We start from the raw sequence: 17,275 nt of genomic DNA, 5'->3' as shown, positions 1-17,275 counted from the left end.
AACAGGCATGTACTGTAAAAGTTGGGAGGGGGGCGAAGAGAGAGAGTGTGTGTGTGTGTGTGTGTGAGAGAGTCAACGTGTGTTACACCCATACATCTGGAGAGTTTGTGCCATAACTTTGCTCTACTTTCCTCAGTTTTGACATTATCTGAAATCTTATTCTATCATCATAAAATAGCTGCCCGTGAGTTTCATCCTTTCTTATTAATATCCAGTGGGATAGGGAGAGGTGTGCATATGTGTGCAAGAGAGACCCAACATGCTTTAATCCTGAAGATGAATTAAAATTTCCTTTTTTAAGTTTGGGCACAGATACTGTATTAGCGCAGTCAATCTGGAATAATCATTTATTTAACCATCAAGACTCTTCCCAGGGGCTGAGGCCAGATCCCCTTTTCCTGATGACTGAAATGCCTCAGTTGAATCTGGATTCTGTTAGGGAGAAGAAAGGGCAAAATGACTTCTAGGAAGGCTCTCAACAATGTATACTACAGGAGGTATAATTCCAGGTTATGGATGGATCCTTATGCTGCACTCAGCAGTTTACTCATCATGTATTGATCCACAGTTGGTGTAAATATTTTTTTTATCATAGTGTTGCAATCTGGTTTGGCAAAGATGACTCTACCAGCAGAATTAAAATTAAAAAGGAAGAGAGAAAAAGAGACTGGAGACAAGAAAACTGATATACAAGGCCTGAACTAAGGCAGAGGAAATCATCTAAATGTGCTTTCCTTCTTAATTGTATTGGAGACAAAAATATTATGTTCTAGGATTTTTTTCTCTAAATTTGTAAATATTACTAAGTACCATATTTAAACGTAAAACAATAGAATATTCCGTAAAGCAAATTTAGAATTTACTTACATTTGTGCAGAATGGCTAATTATTAGCTGCCTAACACTCCTCCTACAGGCAAATTTATAAAATTACATCATTCGCTTATAAAACCATTTTAGTATGCGTATTGGCTCAATATTTATGAAAAATATTTCTTGAATAAACCTGTGAATATTTGAAAAGTTTTAGTCTTCCTGCCTATCTTACAGTGTTATTTTTGTAGTTGAAATAATGTATTTGAAACTTTGTATATTATACTACAGAAAGATGCTCATAATACTGTTAGTTTCAGTTTCAAAAATTATGTCATAATAAGATTGAATTCGTACTTTATTTGAAAAGTATATGGCAAAGTAAAGCAGAAAGAGGACATATCTTCTGCATGTCCAGTGGGACATTGTTTTAATGTATCCTTGTGTGAATGGTTGAGTCCAAATGGAATTGGAATTACAAATAAACCCTATATGATGAGTTAATTAGGAAATAGTGCTATATAAATATGAAGTATAATATGATCAATTACAGCTAGATATATACACTCTAAGGTACTGTAATTTTTTCATAAATTTATTTTAAAAATGGATCTTGCCACATTAATAAAAATATACATCTTTCATTTTGGGCTGTGCTGGAATCCTAACTACTTCTGAATATAGATCAGCATCTTTTGAAGTATTCGTGCTAAAGTTGCATCCCCAATCTGCTACCACCACCAAGGTAGTATCTTATCTAATAGCATCAGAAAAACTTCTGGGAGAACCTGGAAAGAATTATTTTTTCCTAATTACCTATTCATACACAAAGAAGAGTATGAACAATGAGCCCATGCTGGCATATGATATCATTTCTCTTGCTTCTAAAACAAAGCAAGTTTTAGAGATTGTGCCATTAAATGTGTGACAGATATTTTGAGGATCAGAGATCCATAGGATAATTCATAGAGCAATAGAGTGAAAAAGTTAAGGCAGCAGAGAAATCAGACTGAAAAGAACTTTCGAGGCCATATGGTTCAATTTTCTCCTTGTGGGTGGAGCACAGGTGTGTGGCACTCAACTTTGGCTTGGCCACCTACACTAGAGGCAGAGTATGTTGTTACTGGACAATACTGTTTGACATTCTGATGAACGTTCAGAGTTACTGTACCTTTGGGCAGATTAGAAAAGGCGTGTCCTCTGTGTTGACCTACAAAAAGGTGCCCTTTCTTCCAGGCTAATTCATCATTTGCTTATGAAACCATTTTAGTATGCATATTGGCTCGATATTTATGAAAAAATATTTCATACTTTCAAAATATTCATATTTCAAAAATATTCAGCCCAAGGTCACTAGATTCATCCTAAGGTCATTTGTTAGATTGCAAATTCATCATTCCCGTCGCCAAGTACCTTTGCGCTAGGCATAAACTGTACAAAATGAGAACTTGTGAGCTGACATTTGCCTCTTTGTAATTTTTATGTACTAGAGTTAATGTTATCTCTTGTGATATGAAATAAATGTGCCCCATGTGTTGTATAAGAGTCATTGAGATATTTGAAGACAGATATCCTGTCTGCCCCTCATCTCTTGTTCACGATAGGTACTTCCATCGCCTTCAGTTACTTTTTGCATTAACAGAGCTGCTAGACCTTATCATGGTCATTATCATTATCATAGTCAAAGACATTTATCTGAAGGAAACCTTGATCTCTGCCAGCTCAGGGCTCTTGGGAGTGCCTAGTCACCAGATAATTTTACTTCCTGGGTAGAGTTGTCAAGAAAGTGGTGTTTGTTATCATTTTCCTCTTCTTTCTCCTAAAATCATGCTTCTAACATGGCTGTTAACAAGCCTCTTTATAGTGTTTCTCTAGTTGTTTTTGGCTCTACTTGAAGCTGTCCGTTTCTTGGAAATGCCTCTTGCCTTTCTAAATCTCACCCAGCAGAAAGCTAGGCCATCTAATGAAACTGTGTCACAAAAGATTGCAGTAGCCTGAGGCATCACTCCTTCCAATTTTACCTGCATTTTAATACAAAATCTGAAAAGTAAATGTTCATGCATCATATCTAGCTAGAGAGAAAGATAATTCTGTGTAAAAGATTCTTTTTATTACCTCTTAAATAATTGTAGGTGTATATGGCCAATCCTGTTCCCAACATTCAGATGTGAGTTAGGAAGTTGGAACTTTATACCTGGGGACAATGAAGACTCACTAATGGGGTATATACAAAAAAGTGATATGATTAAATATGTATCTGAAAATGGTTATTCTGGCTAGAGTGGGCGAGAGGTTTGAGGGAGACAAGATAAAAGGCTATTGTAGTACAGGTGGAGTATCCCTTATCTGAAAGGCTTGGGACCAGAACTGTTACAGATTTAGGATGTTTTTAGCTTTTGGAATATTTGCATTATACTTAACCACTTCAGCATCTCTCTAATTTGAAAATCTGAAATTGAAAATACTCCAATGAGCATTTACTTTGAACGTCATGTCAGTGCTCCAAAATTTTTAGATGTTGAAGTGTTTTGGATTTTAGATTTTCTGGTTACAGATACTTAACTTGTCTACACATGAAAGATATTTAGTGATCAGATCAATCAGCTAATTTGGGGAATTAGCTGGGAGAAATGGAGGAATGCTATGGCATAATTTAAAGACAGAAACCACTGGCCTTGGCCATGGAGTGGTTCTGGAGAGTGGAGGAAAGGGACAATCTAGAAAGAAGTCATTTTCCTGTCTTGGAGTAGATGAGGGAACACAAAAAGAACAATATATTTGAGAGAGAATATATTTGAAGGTATACATAATGGATTCTGTTTTGAGCTTACTAACTTTAAAGTACCTACAGGACAGGAAAGAAAATGACATTTCAGTATCATATCCCACACTAGAATTTTATCACCAGACCAAGAAATGTTTCCTTATGTCCAAATCAAATCTCGCCTGATTTTATTTCAGCTGATTTTCCCATCAACATTGAGTATCAACCTTAAGACTTTCTCTTGTCTTCCTGAAGAAGTTGCATTTGCACCAAAGAGGGGAGGGGGAAATTCCCAGCAGTGAGAACTGTGTTCAAAGACCTGTAAACTGTGAAAGCTTCACATCTCCTATTTAGAAACAGCACAGGTTGGCAATCTCATAGGAAAAGGCAAATAGATGAAAGAAGAGGCTGGGTTACATTTTTTGGAATTACATTTGTCTAGCAATCCTTTATGTTTGTTTGTAGGGGGATGATTTGAATCTGGCTGTCACTGGTTCCAGGGCCCACAATAGCCTGTCTAAATACATATTTGGTCCTTTCTACTATATCTAAATAGTAATTCAGATCACTCTTTATCCTTTTGCCTAATATCGTTTTTTATAACCACCTATTACTCCATATTACAATTCATTATTTCATTAGCATATATTGTCTTTCTCCAGAATGCAAATTCCTGAGGCCAAAGATTAATTCATTTTGTTCAGTTTGCTGATATATTTTATAGATGTAGATAGTCAGGTTCTTTTCATTTTCTTTCTTTGTTCTAGATCTTTGATTTTACTGAACTTTTACAATGTTACTTTAAAAATTGCTATTTTCAGACAGGTTGCATTAGTGTATAATCAAATTCCACCCATAATATCAAAAAAAGACTATTACAAATTAAAAAAAATAAAAATAGCATTCAATAATAACACAGTTCTAAAGCTCATTATTGGATTTGAAAAACTTTACCAATGTAAGCTTTGGTATAAAAGTAAGGCTTGGTAAACTGATTCTTAGCATAAATATTTTTTCATAATCTTATTTTTAATGTGTATATGTAAGATGTTTTATTTTGCATTTTAAGGTTGTAACTACTTGCTGTAGTTATAAATGAATGATCAGTGCACATCTTTGATAACCTTTCAACTTTATTAATATTAATATTTTATATGTAGTTTTATTATGGCTTTCTTCTGATTGGAATTTAATATAGAGAGGTTTTATTCATGTGAGTGTTAAGGCATTTTGAATAAGCTATGGGAGAATTACAATGTAACACTGCTGGATACAGAATGATTCTTTTAGACACCAGGACTAATAATTTTTAACAATATCTAAAAACATTGTAGGAAAAGCTTGAACCATGCTGGCACCAGGGACAGACAGGCATGAAAGATTAATGTAATCTTGCATATAATGACACACATTCTTACACAAAAAAATCCATCTGCAATGTCATGTCAGTCAGCAGAAATCTTTGATGGGTAGATACAGCTGGGCTGTCTCTTCTGGCAGAGCTGCCCTGGAAAATGCTAAATGTGGTTGTGATGCTTGGTGCCATCTGCAGTGTGCCCGTTTATCCTGTCTTCACTGGCATTTACAATACTGCGTAGGGCATCGGTGACTGTGGAGACAGCGATACGGAGTGACAGATTCATTTCCTCAGAGGGTCTGAGCTCTGGTGGGCCTGTGTGCCACCCTCCTTCTTGGGTCTGGGTCTCCTATAATTGGTGTTGGCTTTACTTTGTATTTTCACATCCAACTCTTCCTCTTTTTAGTCTAACAGTTCCAGTACACATTCTTCTAGTTTGTAAATCTTACACTAACCTTTTGACTAATTTATTCATGTAAGGTTGCCAAACCGATTTAACATTGACTGTTCAATGCCAGCTAATATGCCTTATTTCCAAAATACTGCTCCTCCTAAGCCTCTGATTTAAAGGACATGTGTCTTATTTAGGGAATACTAAACAGGCACCAGGATAAATTCTGTAACCACTATGTGTGGGATATTCCCAAATGACTTATGTAGTTGAAGCAAATATATGACCTTCTCTTACATAAAGCTATAAAACATCAGGCCAGTAACACTTAGTCCCTCTTGCCCATAATTAAAATATAACTATTCAAGAATAAATGTTGTTTTATGACTTGACCATATGTTTATCATATTATTTTGTCAGAACAAGTTAAAAAGTGTGATCATTGTTTGAAACTTTTATTTTGTGTATGTGTATGTGTTTTTTTAATAGTAATGGAATATGAAGGGCACGCTCTGTCACTGCTTAAGGAATGTGAACTCCAGGGATTTGATGGGTAGGTTATATTATTAATCAATATATGTTATATCATTTATGTATTAAATGCCTTCACTAGTTTTAGCTCCATATTTGGAACCTAACATTTAAAAATATTTGTAATCTATGTACTTTGGCTCTATCTTGTTCATATCTATGTAACAATAATTAATGATAATATGACATGGTCATCTATCTCTCAGGATCTGGCATAGGAAAGCAAAAAGAGGAATCTAATTATAAATACTGGGAAATGACAGTGTACTACCCTATACTTACTGATGTGCATACATTTGCATCTATAATTATTGGCTTTTACCATATATCTAGAGAAGCACTAATGGAAGATGTTATACTGGTCACATGGCATAACTATATGATGATCCTCTTTTGCAAATTAATTGATAGGTTTAATAGCTACCCATTGGTTAATTTGTCTGTGATAGATTGAGGGAAGATATTTTATAAATACAAGTAAATAAATGCATTATTTTCAGAAAGAATAAGAAATAATTTTAATCTCATAATGTAGTGACTACAATTTAGGTATGTTATTCACAGTGGGCATCGGAAACCATTGTTTGCAATACATTGGAGTGTACAGAGATTGTTCACTGTCATGCAAACATTAGAACTAAGGCAAGTGATATAAATTTCATTGCCATTTTTTAAAATTAGGTGAACCAATTTGCTAAAGTGTTGGATTGATGTGTAAGACTAAAACGTATTATATTCCTTTAGGGAAGTTTTTTTTACGTGAGTAGATATTTGATAATTTAAAAAGTTGACAAGTGTGTGAATTATTTGTGTTACATGGTGATGGGCAGGGGGCAAAGACCCATAAGGTCAGGAAAGGGAGTTAGGTCTGTACTTTCACCAAAGTGAAAGGCATTAACCTTCCCAAAGACTGATTTGAATGTTCTGGGGAGGGAAGTGATGCAATCAAAATGGAGCATTGGCAGGGCTGTTTTTCAGAAATGCATATTTATTTATTTATTGGATGAAGAGAAAACAATAGCTGTTGAGAAAGAAAATGTGGTAAGTAAAACATGATTTTTCCCAAAGGAATCTAATTGAGGGAAGTAAATCTAGATAGCCATAATATATAAGCATTGGGAATCAAAAATATGGGGTAGGAGATTACTTCAGAACTTTATACTTAGAGGTAGACAAAAACATTAATAGGCTTCATTTAGAAAATTGTCTTACAAGTATACAATTTAAGAAAACTCCTTGTGGGAATCATGCACACCAACTACCTATTTGAATATGCTGCATAGTCCCTCACCAGACCTCATCAGTACATGAAGGTAGCTGCATTGTAAATGAGTCCCTGCTTCAAAACTTGATTAGATAAAGAGAATAAAGATATCACAGATATTAAACTTGGTCTTACACAGCAGCATTACAAATGTTCTGATGAATGCAGTATCTATCAATATGTTTTACTGGTATTTGTACTGGGTAAAGGGATGAAAAGAACTTCGCAGAATGAAGAAAGACTATTGCTGAAGTGTAGTACAGTAATATTTTTCTCTTTACCTGAACATATTTAATCCTTATTTATTTTTCATGGCAGGTGTTGTTATTTTTCAGTGTAGAGCTAAAAGATATATAGATTTTTCAGTTATTATATTTTACAAACCAAATAGTTTGGCCTAACCATTATATGAATTGAGTTATGTAAGTGTTTCTAAACTCTATGGCATGCTGATTTATTTCAGACTTACAATAATTTCAAATTTCTACTGAAAGTCATCTTCCGTGTTCTAAGACTCTTTAAATCAGGGGTCCCCAACTCCGAGGCTGCAGACCAATATCAGTCAGTGGCCTTTTAGGAACTGGGAAGCACAGCAGGAGGTGAGTGGCAGGAGAGGGATCATTTCCGCCTGAGCTCCACCTCCTGTCAGGTCAGCAGCAGCAGTAGATTCTCACAAGAGTGCGAACCCTATTGTGAACTGGGCATGCGAGGGATATAACTGGGCATGCGAGGGATCTAGGTTGCACGCTGTTGATGAGAATCTAATGCTTGATGATCTGAGGTGGAACAGTTTCATCCTGAAACCATCTGTCTCCCACCCCACCCTGCAGTCCATGGAAAAATTATCTTCCCACAAAAAAAGGTTCTTGGTGCCGAAAAGATTGGGGACCACTTTAAATAGCTTATTTATTTTTGTGGGTTCAGTTTTCCCAGTAGAAGCTGATATGGTAGTTGGGTAATTATCTTAATAAAATGGCAATTTTAAGTCACTGTACTTAGAATTACATAGAGAGATGTATGAGGAGAATAATAGAAACAGTTTCTTCAGGTACTTCAAAGGAACAATTCTCTTGCAAGTAAAATTGTTTGAAAATGGAATATTTTACATTGGTGAGTTTTCTATTCCTGAACCTGTTCCAAAGAGTGGCTGAAGGAAAATTTGGGGAGAAATTTTTAGAAAAGATGCAGAGAGGAGAGAAGGTTAACCCCAAAAGGCTATGGCATTTTGATGAGAGACAGACTCAAATTTCTTTAAGAACTTTAGCCTGAAGCACCTCCGTCTGACACTAGTGGAATTATTAATAGGGAGTGATTAGGAAATCACCTAACAGTTTGGTTTCTAGATACAGGCTGAAGAAGTTAAGAGCCAAGAAAGATTCTATGTATAGTATTTAGTAAAGCAAAGCGATTTGGTAAGTAATGTTTAAGAAATGCTATTTCCTAAGATTTTGGAGTTGTATATTTATTTTTTTAATGAATTACATATGTTTCTACGAGACATCTTGTGACATTTCTAAACCCAACAGAAACAGTGTATCAGCACTTATGACAGCTGGTTCTCCACTGCAGTGTGTCCTAGGAAACACTCTAAGATCCACTGTTAAACCTTATGAGAGCTTCAGATTCTATATTGCTCCCTATTTTACCAGGCATGAGTAGGAAGTTTTAGGAAGGAAAATAAAAGAATATCAGCTGCATAGACTTGAAGCAGTAACACTTGCATTTATAAGTGTGAGTATAGTTTAAAAAATCTGTAGATTTTATGCAATTGTAAACATCTGAATTCCTCGCTATTAATATTTGTTTCAGAATTTTTTAAAAAATTGTTGAGTTACTTTTCTCTTGTTCATTTCACCATTAATTAGACCCATAATAATCTAGACATTATTTGGATTATATTGACATTTTATCAGATTGAACATATCTGTATTACTTAGTAAGGTAAAAAACAAAAACAAACCTTTTTCCAGAAAGAAAAAAACTGTGAATCAAAACTACAATAATATATTGAACATTTCATAGGTGATGGGTTCATAGATAAGTATAAAAAAATTCATTAAAAAAATCTTTATCACTCCTTAAAAAAGGATACATTATCACCCAGTGTTTCTTTTCTAGACAGAGTAATTCTGTTTGGAGCCATGGCAAGGATTAGTTACTCTAAGGTTGATGTTTTAGAGTGACACAAGTGTGATTAACTCACTATAAATGATTGAATATTTTGCTTTTTGCCTTTCTTGTAGTATTTAGACTCTTGTGATATTTTTGTAAGAAGCTGTTGATGAAAAAAGCCAAACTGTAAAATATTTAAAGAGGTTTATTTTGAGCCAAATATGAGTAATCATGGCCTATGACAGCCCCAGGGGGTCCTGAGAACATGTGCCCACAGTAGTTGGGTTACAACTTGGTTTTATACGTTTTAGGGATACAGAAGTTATAGCCAAAGACATAAATCGATAAATGTAGGGTATTCATTGGTTTGGCCCAGAGAGGCGGGATATCATGGAGCTGGTGGGGAGGGGAGCTCACAGGTGAATTCAATGATTTTCTGATTGTCAGTTGGTTGATAAGCTTTGCTGAAAGATTAGAAGTCAGCAGAAAGAAATGCTTGAGTTAAGATAAACAGGGTGGTGTAGGCTGGGTGCAGTGGCTCAGTAGTGGCTTACACCTGTAATCCCAGCACTTTAGGAGGCCTAAGAGGGGAGATCACCTGAGGTCAGGAGTTTGAGATCAGCCTGGCCAACATGGCAAAACCCCGTCTCTAGTAAAAATACAAAAATTAGCCGGGTGTGATGGCGTGTGCCTGTAGTCTCAGCTACTTGGGAGGCTGAAGCAGGAGAATCACTTGGACCCAGGAGGCAGAGGTTGCAGTGAGCTGAGATCACAGCATTGTTCTCCAGCCTGGGCAACAGAGTGAGACTCTGTCTCAAAAAAAAAAAAATAAATAAAATAAAATAAAAAATTATAAAAATAAAGATAAATGGGGTTGTGGAAACACAGGTTCTTGTTATGTAGATGAAGCCTCCAGATATCAGGCTTCAGAGAGAACAGATGGTCAGTATCTCTTATCAGACGTTAAAAGGTGTCAAACTCTTAGTTAAATCTCTCCTGGATCAGGAGAAGACCTGGAAAGGGAAGGAGATTCTCTATAGAATGCAAATTTCTTCTGCAAATGATGGCTTTGCAGGGCCATTTCAAAATATGTCAACAAAATACATTTTGAGATAAAATACTTTGATTTCCTCTAGGGCCTGCTATTTGTTATTTAATGCTATACCAGAGTCAGGTTGGAGTTGGGGATCTTATTGCTACCAAGTCTGTTTTGTCGGTCTTATGATCTACTCTTTTTTTTTTTTTTTTGAGATAAAGTCTCACCCTGTCACCCAGGCTGGAGTGCAGTGGCGTGATCTCGGCTGACTGCAACCTCTGTCTCCCAGGTTCAAGCGATTCTCTTGCCCCAGCCTCCTGAGTAGCTGGGATTACAGGCATGCACCACCATGCTCAGCTAATTTTTTGTGTCTTTAGTAAGAGACGGGGTTTCACCATATTGGCCAGGATGATCTTGAACTCCTGACCTCGTGATCCACCCTTGGCCTCCCAAAGTGCTGGAATTACATGCATGAGCCACCGCGCCTGGCCTGTGATCTACATCTTAATGTCAGTGCTGGTCATTTGTGCCTAAACTCCAAAAGACAACAGGGTATAAGGAGGCATATCCAACCTCCCTTCCTGTTATGACCTGAATAGTTTTTCAGATTTTCTTTGTGACCTTCATGGCCAAAAGGGGAGGGTCCATTCAGTTAGTTGGAGGACTTAGAATTTTATTTTTGTTTTACAAAACTTATTTCCTAGGTTGAGTCACTGTACCTGAACATGATCTTAATGATTGAATAGTTGTTAACATAAATAAATATATATTCTTTCTAACTCACTTAATTTCACAGTGGTTCTACTGGTAAACTGTTTTTCAAAATAATAAAATTCTCATAAGGCTATTTTTATTAGGTTTCATATATAGAAAAGGTATCTAATATATTGAATAATATTGCAGTTTCTAAGGCCAAAATGTCTTATTTCAAATCCTTGTTCTATTGCTTACTAGTGGTACAATCTTGAAAAAGTTACTTAATCTTTCTATGTCTTAGTTTCCTAATCTGTAAATTGAAGGTAATAGTACCTATTGCATACAGTTATTTTTCCACTTAAATGAGTTAATACATGGAGAGTGCTTAGGAAAATGTCTGATATATATATATAGTAATTATTCACTAAATATTTCTTTATTATTATAATTGTCATTTGTATTAGTTTCAAAAGATTTAACACAGAATGTATTATGACAAAATTTCAGATGTTTCAGAACATGCTCATAGGGAGGCCACCTCTAATAACCCTAGCAATATGTTAACATATGCATGATGCTATAATTGTATGCAAGATTCTAGGAGTTAAGTGTTCGCATCCTATGTATGTAAGGGTCAAGTTCTTTGGTGCTAAATTAGATTTTTTGGGGTATGACTTCACATAGTCTTTTTGGTCACACCCATATGTCAGCATTTAGACAGCCATGGATTGAGAGTTACGTTTAAGTTTATAGATTAGAAATCTCATGGAGATTTTTGAAATCAGGTAAGTTTCAAGTCAAACCTTGGTTTTTTCATTCATAAAGATGGGACTGTGGCCTATTTTGCAGACTTCTGAGGATTTAATAGAAATTAGTAAACACGCTACCTGATATAATTTGTCCTTAGTAAACATCATTCCTTTTCTCTGAATAGGTGGTCACATTGCGAACCTCTGGAATCAGTTTAGACATAAGAATAAAACACACCTAATCAAACATGACCTGGGTCATATCTTGAGTCTTCTAACCAGAGTAGACTTGGATTGCCCAGGCTATGTGGAGCTAGCGGGATGAGGAAGATGGGGACTAGAGGGAATAGATGGCTGAGAGAAAGATGGTGAGAACTGGCTGGAAAGACACTTTCAGCCTCTGTTCGCCACCCTCCAGAGCTTCGGAAACTTAGAGAACCAGTAACTACTGCTGACTGTGGCCCATAGGCAGTTTTGTTTGAAATAGTGTTTTTACATACACTGAATGCTAGTTGGTAGTATTTACAAATTAGGAGACTCAGCCTTAAATCAGAATCTCTGGCTTCTCTAGAAAAACCAGATCTGGGTCCATTAGGCCTCACACGTGGTGTGAGTGGGCCACAGCAAAGAAGTGGCTGCGCCTTTAGATTGAGTCTACTCTTCCATTCCTGCTGGGCCCTTGTAGCCCTTGAGTTGTGACACCTGCCTTCACTGAGGCAAAATCCACTTTACGTTGGGTTAACTGGTAACATTTTGATACATAAGAATATTTTGCTTCTTTTGAACACAAATGATTATGAAATGAATTTCTGGTATCTTATGTGTTATTTTAATGGATTCTGCCCCCATAGTCTACTTAACATAAAGTCTTAAAAAATATACCAGTAGTACTATCTAGGCTCAAAGGCTAATAATATTACATCTAGAAGTACCATATAGCAATAATGTCAAGGAGATGAAATTCAGGTCAGGTTTGTAATTACTACATTCATATACTAATGATAATTAGCAGTTTCTTAAAGCTTCATATTTTACATGATTTTTATTGCTACCTGTCTTTTCAGAGCTTTATTGAGAATTAGCAGGATTTTATGACTTTGGTTGGTGTTAGTTAAATGAATTGCAGATGACAGTATTATTAACAAAAAATGAGAATTATATGCTTTTGGATGTTAACAGAGCAAAACGCTGGTCAGATGTGAGTTAACATGTTCAAGTGTTTTCATATCTCTTAACACACTTAAAGCTATTTTGTCTATGGGGAATTATCCAGTTATTATATCTGTGAAGTAAACTTACCTGTGTAGTATTTGTGTCTTACCCATTGACGCATATTAACATGTTTGAAGGTACATGTGAGCAGTCATGCACATAGACTACAAATTAGTAAAGTATTTTGAAGTCTAGATTTCATGACTTATTACCAATCATTCTGAAGTTTTGCCTTCTTTGCTTAATTTGTATTTTTCTAGTGTTGTCTGTGTTGGTGGAGATGGATCTGCTAGCGAAGTCGCCCATGCTTTGCTTCTGAGAGCTCAGAAGAATGCTGGGATGGAAACAGACCGAATCCTGACTCCTGTCAGAGCACAGCTTCCACTTGGCTTAATACCAGCAGGCAAGGGAATGGCTACAGATTCATTAAACTGACCCTTCTCCCTCTTTTCCTTTCTTACTTGCTAACCTAGACAGCACAACACAGAATTAATGAACAGACTTTGAAAGATCCAGACTTCTGGCATCCCCACTAGCAAATGTGAGACTTTTGACAAGTCATTTAATCTCTTTGAGCCTTATTTTTCTAGTCTATAGAATAGGGATCACAGATAAATTATTCACTTTATTACAAGGTTATTGTAGTACTAACCTTTGGTTTAGTAAAGGGTTTAATATATAGTTAAACCATCAGTATATGGAATGGTTATTATTCTCCCTTCCCATAAAAAGATCTAATGATTACACAGTACCAGGTAGGAAGTTTCAAAACAGGGCCACTCCAGTCTAGCTGCTTATAGTTCCATATGAGGTGAATATGGTAACTTGCATAATTGAAGTATAACCAGATAACCTTGAGAATGCCAAAATTACTTGTGACTGGAAGGAGGATAAGGTTTGGAAGGGTGAGATTCTTAAGGGCAAGGCTTTTTAATCTTTCTACTCACTGCAGTTTTTCAGCATCCAGAATAGACTATGCCACAGTGATGCTCACTGAAGCCTATTAAGTGAATGCATGTAAAGAAGACTTTATACAGTAAATGACACTTGGATTAGGTCTAAAATGGGTTGGAGCTGGCCTGAAAAGGTGAGAATGAGTTATTTTCTTGGCTGCAAAAGTAATAAAGCAAAGACAAAACCCAGGAGTGTTAGAGGAATAGTGAAAAGGCCATTCAATGGAAGATAATGGTATCAAAATAGGCCCAACCATGGAGGCTCCTGCATGCCACAGTAAGGGCTCTGAATTGTATTTGATAAGCAGTAGGGAATAATGGGATGTTTCAGAGCAAGGGGGCAACCTGACTGGAGCTTGTTCAAGGAGGATTCATTTTGCCTCACCATGTGGAATGATTAGAGGATGGGAGCAGGAGAAAGTAGAGGTCAGAGACGGGGAGAACCGTGAGAGCAACACTGTGACCCAGAAAAAGGAAACACCATTCAAAAGCTGATTGTATTACACAATCACTCATCCCTATTTAACAAATGATGCTGGGAAAACTGGCTAGCCATATGTAGAAAGCTGAAACTGGATCCCTTCCTTACACCTTATACAAAAATTAATTCAAGATGGATTAAAGATTTACATGTTAGACCTAAAACCATAAAAACTCTAGAAGAAAACCTAGGCAATACCAGTCAGGACATAGGGATGGGCAAGGAGTTCATGTCTAAAACACCAAAAGCAATGGCAACAAAAGCCAAAATTGACAAATGGGATCTAATTAAACTCAAGAGCCTCTGCACAGCAAAAGAAACTACCATCAGAGTGAACAGGCAACCTACAGAATGGGAGAAAATTTTTGCAATCTACTCATCTGACAAAGGGCTAATACCCAGAATCTACAATGAACTCAAACAAATTTACAAGAAAAAAACAACCCCATCAAAAAGTGGGCAAAGGACATGAACAGACACTTCTCAAAAGAAGACATTTATGCAGCCAAAAAACACATGAAAAAATGCCCATCATCACTGGCCATCAGAGAAATGCAAATCAAAACCACAGTGAGATACCATCTCACACCAGTTAGAATGGCAATCATTAAAAAGTCAGGAAACAACAGGTGCTGGAGAGGATGTGGAGAAATAGGAACACTTTTACACTGTTGGTGGGACTGTAAACTAGTTCAACCATTGTGGAAGTCAGTGTGGCGATTCCTCAGGGATCTAGAACTAGAAATACCATTTGACCCAGCCATCCCATTACTGGGTATATACCCAAAGGACCATAAATCATGCTGCTATAAAGACACATGCACACGTATGTTTATTGCGGCACTACTCACAATAGCAAAGACTTGGAACCAACCCAAATGTCCAACAATGATAGACTGTATTAAGAAAATATGGCACATACACACCATGGAATACTATGCAGCCATAAAAAATGATGAGTTCATGTCCTTTGTAGGGACATGGATGAAGCTGGAAACCAGGATTCTCAGCAAACTATCACGAGGACAGAAAACCAAACACCGCATGTTCTCACTCATAGGTGGGAATTGAACAATGAGAACACTTGGACACAGGAAGGGGAACATCACACTCCGGGGACTGTCGTGGGGTGGGGGAAGTGGGGAGGGATAGCATTAGGAGAAATACCTAATGTAAATGATGAGTTAATGGGTGCAGCACACCAGCATGGCACATGTATACATATGTAACAAACCTGCACATTGTGCACATGTACCCTAGAACTTAAAGTATAATACAAATATATATATATAAAGGAAAGTTAGGCAAAATAGCATTACTTGAAGTACTCAATAGCCTGGCAGAGGAGACATTAAGAGTAAGATAGACTGGACTTGAATTTCAGTTTGGTACTTGACTTTGGGTGGGTAATTAGCCTTTATTAGTCTTGATTACACATTTAAAAGGTTTAATAAGGCCGGGTGCAGGGGCTCATACCTGTAATCCCAGCACTTTGGGAGTCCGAGGTGGGTGTATCACCTGAGATCAGGAGTTGAAGACCAGCCTGGCCAACATGTGAAACCCTATCTCTACTAAAAATACAGAAATGAGCTGGGCATGGTGGTGTGCACCTGGATCCCAGCTACTGGGGAGGCTGGGGCAGGAGAATAACTTGAACCCGGGTGGAGGAGGTTGCAGTGAGTTGAGATTGTGCCACTGTACTCCAGCCTGGGTGACAGAGCAAGGCTGTCTCAAAAGAAAAAAAAAGTTTAATAATGTCCATCCCCGCAGGGCTATTAGAAGAATCAACTGAAATGTATATGAGAAATTTATTGTATAAAGGCTATCACAAAATTAATGAATAAATAAATGATTGTGAAGGAAATTATTTTTTCATTTTAAAAAGTCACACATTATCACTGAAAAAAGGAAAATATTTTTCCCTATGATTGTAGAAAACAATGCACATGGTTGAAAAAAATTCATATTTTCATAACCCTATTCATTTAGTATGGATTTTAGTGTACTTAGTATTGTTGATAAGTTGACAGAGCATAAGATATTCAAATGCCCTTTTAGAGTGTAAAGTCTTTCAGAAAAGTCAGAATTTAAAAGGAGAGAGATATTCAGATATAATCTGATAATTCTAGAGTATATAGGAAAACCTAAAATGGTTTCTAAGTAGAAGACAACAAGATGATTTTGACTCAAAGAGAAAAATGATGCATTTTGGGCCATCTTTTCATGGCATTTTATTTCTTGACCTTTTTGCTTTACTTTAGTAGTTCTGACTGTAATGGTGGAAACTTTCCAACATTTCCTTCCATGCAAAGTGGATGTGCTTAGGACACTTCGTTAGTACTTAAATTCCTGAGGTCATTCATTGACTGCCATACATCAGAAATAGAAAGATGGGTGTCCTTACAGGTGTGCCTTTGACATAAATTTGGTGGTTGGCTATAAAAACTGGTGGTTATTCTTATGTTTTAGTATGCAATTCAGATTTTATAAAGGAATAGCATTGAGTTTTATCACTATTATAATTTTTAAGACTATTTCTGATTTGGGGAGCATTTTATATATTCTTTGGTTATTTGTAGTAATGCCATTTTAATATGTCATGTTTAGAAGACACAGTGTGCTGCCAAAACTCTGGTCATTGCATAGGAGTTCCAACATTCTAATTCCGTCTAATAGGAGGGGAAAGTCATGTGTGGGGTATATTTAATATGAGGACTCTATGCCTAGTCAGGGCTTTTGATAGAGAATGGGAACTAGAACTAGGCAGGACGTTTTCAAGCTGAACATGAGGAGACAGTGTGCCTTTGAAGCCATTTGCCTCCTGAAGAGAGACACCCAGAGGGAGAGTGTTTAGTAAATTAATCCACTGAGCCAACAGACTAAGCCGCTGAATTATGGTCAGACTCAAATGGATCAG

At 36.5% G+C, this 17,275-nt stretch overlaps 1 protein-coding gene across 5 annotated transcripts in view; it reads left to right on the top strand.

The window, feature by feature from the left end:
* Nucleotides 1-17,275, top strand: part of CERKL (ceramide kinase like) — a 128,790-nt gene that overhangs the window by 88,268 nt on the left and 23,247 nt on the right. For 2 of the 5 annotated variants that reach the window (XM_030802396.1, XM_012501495.2), the window contains 3 exons: nucleotides 5,814-5,877; nucleotides 6,420-6,497; nucleotides 13,185-13,327. The exons of 1 other annotated variant lie outside the window; for it this stretch is intronic. In XM_030802396.1, coding sequence (XP_030658256.1) covers nucleotides 5,814-5,877; nucleotides 6,420-6,497; nucleotides 13,185-13,327 — 285 coding nt within the window. The remainder of the gene's footprint in view (nucleotides 1-5,813; nucleotides 5,878-6,419; nucleotides 6,498-13,184; nucleotides 13,328-17,275) is intronic. 2 more of the 5 variants (XM_030802394.1, XM_030802393.1) reach the window with 1 other exon arrangement.

This window comes from Nomascus leucogenys, chromosome 22a (genome assembly GCF_006542625.1).
Source record: "Nomascus leucogenys isolate Asia chromosome 22a, Asia_NLE_v1, whole genome shotgun sequence".
NCBI classification, from domain to species: domain Eukaryota; kingdom Metazoa; phylum Chordata; class Mammalia; order Primates; family Hylobatidae; genus Nomascus; species Nomascus leucogenys.
The sequence above is the reverse complement of the archived record's forward strand: the minus strand, read 5'-3'. Positions and strand labels throughout refer to the sequence as shown.